At 49.3% G+C, this 13242-nt stretch overlaps 1 protein-coding gene across 33 annotated transcripts in view; it reads left to right on the forward strand.

Moving 5' to 3' along the window:
- The first annotated feature begins 6981 nt into the window (after positions 1 to 6981).
- Positions 6982 to 13242, forward strand: part of PABPC4 (poly(A) binding protein cytoplasmic 4) — a 50438-nt gene continuing 44177 nt past the window's right edge. For 31 of the 33 annotated variants that reach the window (XR_012089705.1, XR_012089704.1, XR_012089698.1 and 28 more), the window contains exons 1-3: positions 6983 to 8081; positions 11228 to 11421; positions 12486 to 12601. Coding sequence is in view for 1 of the 33 variants with exons in the window: in XM_073007443.1 (XP_072863544.1) it covers positions 7889 to 8081; positions 11228 to 11421; positions 12486 to 12601 (503 nt within the window). In the remaining 32 variants the exon portion in view is untranslated. Of the gene's footprint in view, positions 8082 to 11227; positions 11422 to 12485; positions 12602 to 13242 lie in introns of all 33 variants that reach the window. The other 2 variants (XR_012089729.1, XM_073007443.1) reach the window with 1 other exon arrangement.

A 13242-nucleotide genomic window follows, 5' to 3' on the forward strand; every position in this document is an offset into this window, starting at 1 on the left:
GAAGAGGTTGTTCAGTGAACGTTTAGCTCATAGTTCTGTCCCCAACACCCAGAACAGAGAGAACCTGGCTCTTAGGAATGCCACATAAGTTTGCTGAGTGAACAAACAAATGATGCCGGAAGGCAAAGCTCTTACATTTCTGCTACATGTAAAATCTTCAGCTTTCAGGAGGCTGAGGCAGGAGAATCGCTTGAACCCAGGATGCGGGGGCTATGGTGAGCCGAGTTCGCGCCATTGTACTCCAGCCTGGGCAACAAGAGCAAAAGAAAAAGAAAAAAAAAATCCTCAGCTTGAGAGAGCAGCCTCTATATCCATCTCCCCACGTTGAAGTTCTTCCTTCTTCCTCTTCCCAACCCTGAACATATTCTTTCTCTCGACATGTCAATACCATCTCTCAAGTGTAGACCCACCGAGAATAGGTTCAGCCCCAGTGGGGGGAAAAAAGTCATGTCCCTTCCCACCGCAGCAAGGGCAGATTTGTACTGATGTACACAAGCCTCCTTTCAGATCGCTGGCCTGGTTACTTGTCCAGCCTCTTCCTACCCTACTTTTTGTCCCATGAAGGCCTGTTTAGATTTTGCAGACTTGGCATCTGGGTTGCTCCTCTGGTGGCTTTGCATATCTTTCCCCTCTAAGACTAATTAAGTGATAACCTTGTGTTTAGATGCATGGAATCTAAATGGTTTTGATTTCCCAGAAACTAGGGAGCTGTCCTTGACTCCTCACTCTCTTACCTCCTACGTCCAATTAATCAGAAATCATACTGTCTAAATATGTCCCTAATTGACACACTTCCTACCACCTTAGCAGTCATCACCTCGTAGGTCTCCTTGTACCTATCCTGTAATCCTTTTCCATTTGCAGTCAGACGGGGTTTTTTTTGTTTTGTTTTTGTTTTTTCTGTGAGACAGAGTCTCACTTTGTTGCCAGGCTGGAGTGCAGTGGTACGGTGTCGGCTCACTGCAACTTCCTCCTCATGGGTTCAAGTGATTCTCCTGCCTCAGCCTCCTGAGTAGCTGGGACTACAGGCACATGCTACCATGCCCAGCTATTTTGTATTTTTAGTACAGATGGGGTTTCACCATGTTGGCCAACAGGGTCTCAATCTCCACCTCGGCCTCCCAAAGTGCTAGGATTACAGGTATGAGCCACCATGCCCAGACTAGGTTTTTAAAAAATGTAACTTGATGGGGCTAGGTGTGGTGGCTCACGCCTATAATCCCAACACTTTGGGAGGCCATGGAGGGGAGGATCGATTGAGCCCAGGAGTTTGAGACAGATCGACCACATCTCTACCAAAAATAAATTAGCAGGGTGTGGTGGTGTGTACCTGTGGTCTCAGCTACTCAGGAGGCTGAGGCAGGAGGATCGCTTCAGCCTGGGAGGTCGAGGTTGCAGTGAGCCATGATTGTGCCACTGTACTCCAGCCTGGCCAACAGAGAGAGACCCTGTCTGAAAAAGAGAAAAGTAATTTGGGCCGGGCACAGTGGCTCACACTTGTAATCCCAGGACTTTGGGAGGCTGAGGCGGGTGGATCACGAGGTCAGGAGATGGAGACCATCCTGGCTAACACAGTGAAACCCCGTCTTTACTAAAAAATACAGAAAATTAGCCAGGCATTGTGGCGGGCACCTGTAGTCCCAGCTACTCAGGAAGCTGAGACAGGAGAATGGCCAGAACCTGGGAGGTGGAGCTTGCAGTGAGCTGAGATGGCCCCACTGCACTCCAGCCTGGGTGACAGAGTGAGACTCCGTCTCAAAACAAAACAAAACAAAACAAAACAAAACAAACAAACAAAAAGAAAGAAAGAAAGTAATTTGAGTGAAGGCACTTTGCTCTTAAAATCCTGCAGCTTGGCAGGGCATGATGGCTCATGCCTGTAATTCCAGCACTTTGGGAGGCCGAGGCTGGTGGATCACGAGGTCAGGAGATCGAGACCATCTTGGCTAACATGGTGAAACCCCGTTTCTACTAAAAATACAAAAAATTAGCCGGGCTTGGTGGGGGGCGCCTGTAGTCCCAGCTACTCAGGAGTCTGAGGCAGGAGAATGGCTTGAACCCGGGAGGCGGAGCTTGCAGTGAGCTGAGATCGCGCCACTGCACTCCAGCCTGGGAGACAGAGCGAGACTCCGTCTCAAAAAAAAAAAAAAAAAAAATCCTGCAGGTTTACCCTTTGATCTGAGGATAAAGTCTTAAGTGTTTTAAGGCCATCTCTTTCATTTCCCACAACTCCACAGTTTGTCTCCCTCAGGGCTTTTTTTTTTTTTTTTTTTTTTGAGACAGAGTCTCTCTGTCGCCCAGGCTAGAGTGCAGTGGCACAACCTTGGCTCACTGCAACCTCTGCCTCCCGGATTCACGCGATTCTCCTGCCTCAGCCTCCCAAGTAGCTGGGATTATAGGAACCTGCCACCACACCTGGCTAATTTTGTATTTTTAGTAGAGACGGGGTTTTACCATGTTGGTCAGGCTGGTCTCAAACGCCTGACCTCAGGTGATCTGCCCGCCTTGGCCTCCCAAAGTGCTGGGATTGCAATTACAGGCGCAAGCCACCACGCCTGGCACTTAGGGCCTTTAAAGATGCTGTTCTCCCTGCCTTCATTTAGGGACTCCCCCTCCTTTCTTTTTCTTTTACTTTTTTTTTTTTTTTTTTTGAGATGGAGTTTCACTCTTGTTGCCCAGGCTGGAGTGCAATGGCATGATCTTGGCTCACTGCAACGGACCTCCCGGGTTCAAGTGATCCTCCAGCCTCAGCCTCTGGAGTAGCTGGGATTACAGGCATGCGCCACCACACCTGGCTAATTTTGTTTTTTTAGTAGAGATGGGGTTTCTCCATGTCAGTGAGTCTGGTGTCAAACTCCCGACCTTAGGTGATCTGCCTGCCTCGGCCTCCCAAAGTGCTGGGATTACAGGCATGAACCACCACGCCTGGCCTCCCCCTCCTTTCTTAGTACAAATATAGCTTGATAGTAATAACTATTAACATTCATCCAAGGCCGGGCAAACGGTGGCTCATGCCTGTAATCCCAATACTTTGGGAGGCTGAGGGGGGCAGATTGCCTGAGCTCAGGAGTTCACAACCAGCCTGGGCAACACGGTGAAAACCCGTCTCTACTAAAATACAAAAAATTAGCCCAGTGTGGTGGTGTGTGCCTGTAGTCCCAGCTACTAGGGAGGCTGAGGCAGGAGAATCACTTGAACCTGGGAGGTGGAGGTTGCAGTGAGCCAAGATCATGTCACTGCATTCCAGCCTGGGTGACAGAGCGAGACTCCATCTCAAAAAAAAAAAAAAAAAACAAAAAAACTAAACAATTTCTGTGTATTTATATGTATTAGTTTATTCTCACAATAACCCTTTTAAGTGTTAATAAGGTTTATTAGTATAGTTCAGATGAGAAATTTGAGGGTCAGAGATGTGAACTAGCTTGCCCAAGGTAATATAGGTAATAAACTCCCCTGCTAGACAGTAAGCTTCATGAGGTCAGAGCTTGTGTGGGTTTTGCTCATCTGTGCCTAGTATTTGTTTATTTAACAAATATCTAGGCCAGGTGCAGTGGCTTATGCCTGTAACCCCAACACTTTCAGAGGCCAAAGTGGATCACTTGAGGTCAGGAGTTTGAGGTTACAGTGAGCTATGATCATGCCACTGCACTCTAGCCTGGGCAACACAGTGAGACTTTGTTGCTTCAAAAGAAATCCAGCACTTTGGGAGGCCGAGACGGGCGGATCACGAGGTCAGGAGATCGAGACCATCCTGGCTAACACGGTGAAACCCCGTCTCTACTAAAAAGTACAAAAAACTAGCCGGGCGAGGTGGCGGGCGCCTGTAGTCCCAGCTACTCCGGAGGCTGAGGCAGGAGAATGGCGTAAACCCTGGAGGCGGAGCTTGCGGTGAGCAGAGATCCATCCGGCCACTGCACTCCAGCCTGAGTGTCAGAGCCAGACTCCGTCTCAAAAAAAAAAAAAAAAAAAAAAAAGAAATACACACGGTGGGGGTGCGTGGCTCATGCCTGTAATCCCAGCACTTGAGGAGGCCGAGAGGATTACATTACCTGACCAGCCTGGGCAACATACTGAAATCCCGTCTCTACTAAAAATACAAAAAGTAGCCGGGCGTGGTGGCTCACCCCTGTAATCCCAGCATTTTGGGAGGCTGAGGTGGGCGGATCACGAGGTAAAGAGATCGAGACCATCCTGGCCAACATGGTGAAACCCTGTCTCTACTAAAAATACAAAAATTAGCCAGGCTGGTGGCGTGCACCTGTACTCCTAGCTACTTGGGAGGCTGAGGCAGGAGAATTGCTTGAATCCGGTAGACGGAGGTTGCAGTGAGCCGAGATCATACCACTGCACTCCAGCCTGCCAATAGAGCAAGACTCCATTAAAAAAATAAAAAATAGCCAGGTGTGCGCATGCCTGTAATCCCGGCTACTTGGGAGGCTTAGGCATGAGAATTGCTTGAACCTGGGAGGCAGAGATTGCAGTGAGCCGAGATTGCGCCACTGCACTCCAGCCTAGGTGACAGAGGAAGATTTCATCCCCAAAAAACAAAAAAATACACATACACACAAATATATATTGAATATTTGTTTATTTATTTATTTAATTTTTAGCAACAGACTCAGGCTGAAGTGCAGCGATATGATCATAGCTCACTACAGCCTTGAACTCCTGGCCTCAAGTGATCCTCCTGCCTCAGACTCCCAAGTCGCTGAGACCACAAACATGTGTCCCCACACCCAGCTAATTAAAAGAAAAGTTTTTTGTAGAGATGGGGTCTCACTCTGTTGCCCAGGCTGGTTTCAAATGTCTGGGCTCAAGCAATCCTCCTGCCTCAGCCTCCCAAAACACTGGGATTATAGGCATGAGCCACTGGGCCTGGCCAGTTACTGAACATTTAGTACCTGCTATGTTAAGCACTATTCTAGATTCCTGTTCTTGTGAAGGTTATATACCAGTGTGGAAAAGATAGATACTAAACAGGTAAACAGATATAGGAACAACATAATTTTGGGTAGGAATAACAGGCTTGAAGACAAGAAGACAAGTTGGTGTGATAGTGATTAACAATGTTGAAGGCTACTTGAGACCACAGGGGGTCAAGGAAGACTTTCCTGAGGAGGGAATCTATAGAAGGAGCACTCCCATAAATGTTCCTTTTTGTTTTGAGACGGAGTCTTGCTGTGTCACCTAGGCTGGAATGCAGTGGTATGATCTCAGCTCACTGCAACTGCTGCCTCCTGTGTTCCAGCGATTCTCCTGCCTCAGCCTTCCAAGTAGCTGGGACTACAGGCGCATGCCACCATGCCCGGCTGATTTTGTATTTTTAATAGAGATGGGGTTTCACCATGTTGGCCAGGCTGGTCTCGAACTCCTGACCTCCAGTGATCCTCCCACCTCAGCCTCCCAAAGTGCTGGGATAACAGGCGTGAGCCATCGTGCCAGCCAATATTTCTTGATTTAATATACTTAGTAGAATATAAACTCCATGAGAGAGGGAGTGACTTCTGGTCCACCATGGTATCTCCAGCCCCTGTATTGACATTGTCATAGAGTAGACTCAGATTAACCATTTATTTGAATGAATTAATATATAAATACACATATTTCTTCAGTCATTTACTTAAATTAATGCTTTTGAAGGGGGATGTCTGTTTGCCTTTTGGCAATTTCTGTTTTTGGTTGTCACAGTGATGGCAAAGTTGGTTCCTGGCACTTATGGAAGAAGGGATGCTATATATCTTGCAATGTGTGTGGACAGTCCCATATAACATAGTCCCATAAAGTGATATGACCTTTTTTTTTTTTTTTGAGGCGGAGTTTCACTCTTGTTGCCCAGGCTGGAGTGCAATGGCACTATCTCAGTTCACTGCAACCTCTGCCTCCAGGGTTCAAGCGATTCTCCTGCCTCAGCCTCCTGAGCAGCTAGGATTACAGGGGTTTCTTCATGTTGGTCAGGCTAGTCTCGAACTCCCGACCTCAGGTGATCCACCTGCCTCGGCCTCCCAAAGTGCTAGGATTACAGGCTTGAGCCTGGCAAGTGATATGACTTTCAAATGACCTGCCAGACCCTCATGCAGATGAAAAGTCTTTTTATAATTATCCAAGCGTATAAGAAACTTTAAACATAGGAGTAGAAAATATTTCTGTGCCCTTAAATACAAACTAAATGTCTGGGAATGCCACCAGCATGTCAATAGAAGGGATGCTTGTGTTTGGTTTCACTGAAGCTTTACCAAAATGTGCTCATCTTTTCAGAAAATCCCATCACCCATGGATACTGCTTGCATTTCCAGCTCTTGACGATTCTACCTCTAGGCCAACAGTATTCTGAAAACTTCACAAACATTTACCTATTGGACCACCTATTACTTTAACTTATTTTATGTCACCTTCATTTCACAATTAGGCTTACCATCTAATTTTTTTTTTTTTTTTTTTTAGATGGAGCCTCGCTTTGTTGCCCAGGCTGGAGTGCCGTGGCTCAATCTCGGCTCACTGCAAGCTCCGCCTCCCGGGTTCAAGCGATTCTCCTCCCTCAGCCTCCTGAGTAGCTGGGATTACAGGCGCGTGCCACCACGCCCGGCTCATTTTTTGCATTTTTAGTAGAGACTGGGTTTCACCTTGTTAGCCAGGATGGAATCGATCTCCTGACCTCATGATCCACCCACCTTGGCCTCACAAAGTGCTGGGATTACAGGCGTGAGCCACCGCGCCCGGCCCCATACCATTTAATTTTAAACCTCATGCGTGTGTGCGAGTTAAATGGCTTCTAGGTTCCATCCCCGGGTGATGGGTGGGAGGGTCTTAAGATTCATTGGTTATAGAAAGGGGCCCTGGGGGTCTCCTGCAACAACGAGCTTGGGCGGTCCTCCGCGCGCCAGGGGTCGCTGTGGCGTCGCGCGGCCGCGCCGGGTCGCTCTCGCGTGGCCGCCCCGCCTCGGGCCCCCGGGCCGAGTGGGCGGGCACGACTGCGCCCAGGTCGCGAGGCGCCCTTCGACCAGCAGCGCCCGGGGCGGGCGGGTATAAATGGAGCGGTGGCTCCCTCGGCCGCCTCTCTCCGCCCCGGGTCGCTGCCGCCTGCGCCGCTTTCGGGCTCCGCAGCCTGAGGAAAAAAAGAGAAAAAGATAAAAAAAAATCCGAAAACGCTTCAAAATCCTGAAAAAAAAAAAAGGAAAAGAAAAAGCGAATCCCCCTCGGAGAACCCGCGGGGAAGTCACTTTCGCACGCTTCCGGCCTGCCCCGCGCCCGCCGCCGCCGCGCTTGGCGTCCGTCGGTCTCCGTCCACCGGTCCGGGGGTGAGCCGCCCGCCCGGCCCGCCGCGCCCTCCCCACGCTCGGGCCCCGAGCCCCGCGCCGCCCCGGCGCACCACGTGTCCGCGCTGTCCTTCGCCGCCCGCCCGGGGCTCGCCGAGTCGGCGCCCACAAAGATTTGGTTTCCCTCTGCCCCGGCGGTTGTAATCTTAAACCGCCGGAGCCCGAGGCCTATATTTATAGAGAAACGCGTGTCCCCGGGGCCGCCGTGGGTAGCGTCCGGTCGCCTCTTAAAGGATTTTTACCGTTCGGAAGGGGATTCCCCGTTTAATTTTTTTCCTACTTTGATTTTTTGAAATTTGGAGCTTCGCACCAGGACCGCGGAGAAGTGCAAAGTCGTGGGGAGGGCCGTATTGTGCGGAGAGCCTTTTGTCTGCGGTGCCGCGGCCGTGGGAGCCGGCCCCCGCCTCCCGTTTCCGTCCCGTCTCCGAGCCCGCCGACTCCAGCTCGTCCTCGCCGCCCCGGTGCCACCTGTGAGCCGCGGCGCGGGCCCGGGCTCTGAGGGCGCCCCTTTTGTCCTGCGGCGGGCCCGATAAGAAGTCCTCCTGGCGGGGCTCGGGGTGGTGGGGGGCGGGGAGATGAACGCTGCGGCCAGCAGCTACCCCATGGCCTCCCTGTACGTGGGCGACCTGCACTCGGACGTCACCGAGGCCATGCTGTACGAAAAGTTCAGCCCCGCGGGGCCTGTGCTGTCCATCCGGGTCTGCCGCGATATGATCACCCGCCGCTCCCTGGGCTATGCCTACGTCAACTTCCAGCAGCCGGCCGACGGTGAGTAGAAGCTGTGCCCACACGTGCGTGGGAGCCCGGCGGACCCCGGGAGTCGTCTTCTGGCAGGACCCTCCTGCCAAGGAGGGCAGCATCACGACAGCATGTTGCCACCGAAGCTTGGAGCAGGGTGCAGAGATTGAGAACGCAGACCTGGCATCAGATGACTCGAGTTTCAGTCTTGTTTCTACCACTTGCTAACTGGGTGACCTTGGGCTACTTACTGGTGTTGCTGGTAGTGGGGTTGGAAACCAAGGAAACTGTAAAACAGGATTAGAGTGAAGCCACTGGCATTCCACTGTGTGTGGTCCTTGTCAGTGGGGCTGGACTGTTACAGACCCTTGCTTGTGCCCTTCACAGGCTGGCCAAAAAGGAGGGACGTTTGAAACACAATTCCCCGCAAAAGTTCTACATCGTAGAGCTCGTGCCCGCTCTGCCACCTTTACTAACCTTGACTACCTGATGTTGTGCTGATAAAGGATGGGTCAGGGCAGGCAGGAAGCAGGGGGAAGGTTTCTGTGCGTTAAACTAGCAGAGATGTAGGTTAGTGCCACAGGAGCTGCGTGTGCCAGGCCAGCTCCTTAGTCTGTGTGTTTGCCACTGGAGTGGAGAGGTGCTTTGCGCTGGACAAATGGTATCCAGGCTCTGTGCTGTAGAGAGTGTTGTGGAGGTAGTTTGGGGAAGCGTCACTTGAAAATCTGGTGGCATTTGTCACCTCAGCTGTAACAGTGGTTTGCACTCGTCAGAGCCCTTTTACTTCATTTAATCTGAAGAAAATGGGACTCCTGAGAAGGAAAAGGAACGCAAAAAGTTGGAAACCAAGTTGGGACTCCCAGCACAGTGCTCTGCCACCTCAGATTGTGGCCTTAGCATGGAGAGAGGTATGTTGCAGGCGTGGCAGGAGTGAGGCCAAAGGAAATCTGATCAGAGGCTGCACGTGACTCCAGATTAGAAGGGAACAACTGCAGAGATCATTACTGGGAGAAACAAGCCATGCTATGGCAAAGGATCTCCAGGTCGCTAGTTTTGAGGTCCCCACTTTGTTTTCTGTCTGAGGCCCAGAGTTACTACTTGCCCAGGTTGCAGCTGAGACCAGAGAATTGGACATGTTAAGAGGAACTAGGTATTGCTACCGTCAATCCAGTATGCTCCAAGCTGAGTTCTGTCTATGGCTATAGGAGCCCAAAGAAGGTAGCTGAGTGTGGTCTTTTTAAGGGATAATGTACCACATTAGCTGTTGTCTGCCTTCTTGACTTTTGAACAAAAGTCATGTCACTTAGAGATAGCAGAAGCCATTGGTCAGTGTGTCTGCCAACACATACTTCTGCAGGACTTCTCCCTGCTATAAATAAGTGCAGCCAGATTTGTCAGACTAAGCCGGCTTGCCTTGTGCAGTGCTGTCTGGAAATAGACGAGGAGCTGTGTTGAAATGGGCTCCTTTACTGCTAATTAATGAAATAGTTTGCGATCCCAGCTATCTATCTCTGATAGCCATCACAAGCAAACTCCTCCTTTCCTGGACTGTTCCCCTGACTTGGATCTGTCTTCTCATCTCCCCTTTTCCCAACTGCCCCCCATACAGATGAGCCCACCTTCTGAAGGGGGTGGGGAAGTTTGTTGGAAATAATGAGTGAAAATAAATTCTCCTGGTTAAAGAAACAGTTGAGCTTGTGGAGCGTCAGAGTTGGGGAATTTTGTCCCCCCCTTAAGTGAGATGTTGCCTTGAGGCAAGGAGCAGATTCCACTGCTCTGACCCTGTCTAAATCCCCTCATGGAGGAGGTTCTGGGTAATGTCACCGATAGGAGATGTCGTCACAGCCTTAAGGAAAAGTGGCCACCAGATCTGGGGATCCTTGTTGCGATTAGTGATGAGAAGTGTTTTGGCTGGCAGGTGGTGGTATATTTTAGCTTCTGGTTCTTTTTGTTGTTGTTTGTTTTCGCTCTTGTTGCCCAGGCTGGAGTGCGGTGGCGCGATCTCAGCTCACTGCAACCTTTGACTTCCGGGTTCAAACGATTTTCCTGCCTCAGCCTCCTGAGTAGCTGGGATTACAGGCGCCCACCACACACCCAGCCAATTTTGTATTTTTAGTAGAGATGGGGTTTCACCATGTTGGTCAGGCTGATCTCGAACTCCTGAACTCAGGTGATCCACCTGTTTCAGCTTCCCAAAGTGCTGGGATTACAGGAGTGAGCCACCGTGCCCGGCCCAGCTTTTGGTTCTTTAAATTGTCTTTGGTGCACATATGGACTTAGTTGGGAAGCTACCTACAGAAGCTTTCCAAGGCACTGGATGGGGAAGTTGGTTGGGCACCCAGGGTAGCTGAAGTCCTAGAATTCTACAGAACTTCGATTAAGGCTTCAAAAGGTAGGTGCCGGGCCTACCATCTGCGTGCTGTCTGCTTAGGCAGAAGGTATGGTGGTTTAATCCTTGTTGTGATAGTACAGAGAACTTTTCCATGTGTGTGATCAGTTGTATCCATTTTGGTGATTGGATTTTTATTCTCAGAAACTGAAAATAAAAGAAATTGGACTGAATTCTGAATTCAGGGATAGCACCTTTTTTTTTTTTTTTGCCAGATCATTTGCTCATACGTTTAGTCGCTTGTCTCCGTAGATGGATTGCAGACTAAATGACTTGATAACTTTGATGCAATACCTCACTGAAAAATAAATCAGATAATCTAGTATTAGTTTCCTAATCACTAGCTAGCTGCACAGCTTAGTCACCCTAAACATAAGTTTGTTCATTTTGTAAAATGTATAATTTCAGCTGTCCCACCTGAGTCATGGTGGGTGGTAGTCTGCAAAGTCTTCCAAATAGTAAAGCTTAGTCAAATGTGAGATATCGTTGGATCTTGGTGTCATTAAGGCCATTTAGATTATCTTTACTTATGGCCCCTTTATCCAACAAGGGCACAGACCCAGAAGGGCATTTAGACTTCTGTCATGAAGTAGAGTCATTAGCTGGAACTTATTCTGCCCTTACTAACAGTGCAGGCTGGAGGAATCTGATGCCCTTTTATTTTAATAGAGTTGCCTTTTATCAAGAGTGATTACCTTGAAAAGTCCTAGAGTAATCTGTTCTTAGGATGTTGGCCTGTGGGAGCTGACGTTTTCTCTCCTTATTGAAATGTGTTTCTCTCTTACAGCTGAGCGGGCTTTGGACACCATGAACTTTGATGTGATTAAGGGAAAGCCAATCCGCATCATGTGGTCTCAGAGGGATCCCTCTTTGAGAAAATCTGGTGTGGGAAATGTCTTCATCAAGAACCTGGACAAATCTATAGATAACAAGGCACTTTATGATACTTTTTCTGCTTTTGGAAACATTCTATCCTGCAAGGTAAACATTGATTAAATGATTTTAGCAGAATAATTGATTCTCAAAAACAAGATAAATACCAAATGGAAAACTACCTTGGCATCAGGATACAGGAATTTTTAAAATGCTCGACATGGAATTCTAAAAGTTCCCATGGGTAACTTCAGGGCCACACCCAGCGTAACCAGCACACGTTTTCATACCCTTGTTCTTTCCTCAGCCTGAAATATCTTTCCTGGTCTTTAGCTTTGGAAAGCCCCAGGTTTTTCTTTTGGGATGGGAGAAAGGAGAGGACCAGAGAAGTGTCTCTAGTCTTCAGGAAACTTAATCACGTTAGAAGCATAAATTCACCCTGTTCCTTCTATGTATCTGTTTTATGCTGAGCACTTTAAAACTTAAACAGTGGTGGTGTAGGTGTTTAACGCCATACTGCACTGAAAATCTGTTGTAGCCTTGGAAAATGTTTTGTCTTCTGCAGTACTGTGGTTTGCACCCAGATCTCTTAAAATGTGTTGTTGTCATGTTTTAAAGGGACAGGGTCTTGCTCTGTCTGTCACCTAGGGTGGAGTGCAGTGGTGTAGTAATAGTTCATTGTAGCTTCGACCTCCTGGGCACAAGCCATCCTCCCACCTCAGCCTCCCAAGTAGCTGGGACTACAGGCATGTGCTACCACATTCAGTTAATTTTTTTATTTTTTGTAGAGACAGGGTCTCTCTCCATTGCATAGGCTGGCCTCCAGCTCCTGGCTCCAATGATCCTCCTGCTTTGACCTCTCAAAGCATTGGAATTACAGGCATGAGCCACAGCACCCAATTTTAAGTGTTTTCTTTGTTTTTTTGTTTTGTTTTGTTTTTTATAAAAAGAAAACATTTGGAATAGAAGCAGCCTAGTAGTGGCTACCTTTGTAAATGGAACACTTACTAAGTACCTGGTGCTGTGCTGGGTGTGAGAAAAATTGTACTGGTGTACTTGGCCACCTTTGGCCATGGATGGGCCAAAGCCTTCTCAGGCACAAGATACCCTGAGGTTCTCATGTCTCAGGAGCTGGCCAGTGGTGCTAAAGTGGTCCACCTTGTCTTTGACAGGTGGTGTGTGATGAGAACGGCTCTAAGGGTTATGCATTTGTCCACTTCGAGACCCAAGAGGCTGCCGACAAGGCCATCGAGAAGATGAATGGCATGCTCCTCAATGACCGCAAAGTGTGAGTGTCCCAGTCCGGAGCAACAACCATCGCATGAGCCAGCCGTGGCCCCACCTCGGTATTAACTGGCACACACAAGGCGGCTACTGGTTCTCGGCCCAAGTGTGGCCTGCTCCTACCTCTCCACTCCAGGGCTGGTGAGTCTCCCTGCCTGAGCCGTGGCAGCCCTTTTGACTCGCCAAGGTGGGCTTCCTGCCCAAGCCATGGCCTGCCTGCCGCCTCTCCCTTAAAGGCATCTGTCTGTGGGTTTTGTGAGCATCAACAACTGGGGCTGGCTGGAAGGCAGCTCTAAGCTCACTCTGAGTCGGGGTCTTGGCCAGCGGCAGAGTGGAGAGGGCCCTGGACTGACCAGGAGCTGTATACTAGCAGTGTGACCTTGGCTTTCCTGTGACTCAGGTCTGTCCATGGGTCCCTCGCTAGTGGTTGATGCCAAATTGTCCCCGCGGTTCTCCATTTTCTGACTTATGATGATTGAGTGACCTAATGCAAGGCTGGCTCCACAGTAATACTTGGTGACAATGAAAAATCCCATCCCTTTGCAGAAAAACTTCGTAACAGACCTGTTGCTTTGGTGTGGTTGTTACTGTAGAATGCAGAGGGGGAACTTAGCAAAGCCATGTGGGGAGAAGAAGGGACAATAA

The sequence above is a fragment of the Chlorocebus sabaeus genome, chromosome 20 (genome assembly GCF_047675955.1).
Source record: "Chlorocebus sabaeus isolate Y175 chromosome 20, mChlSab1.0.hap1, whole genome shotgun sequence".
Classification (NCBI taxonomy): domain Eukaryota; kingdom Metazoa; phylum Chordata; class Mammalia; order Primates; family Cercopithecidae; genus Chlorocebus; species Chlorocebus sabaeus.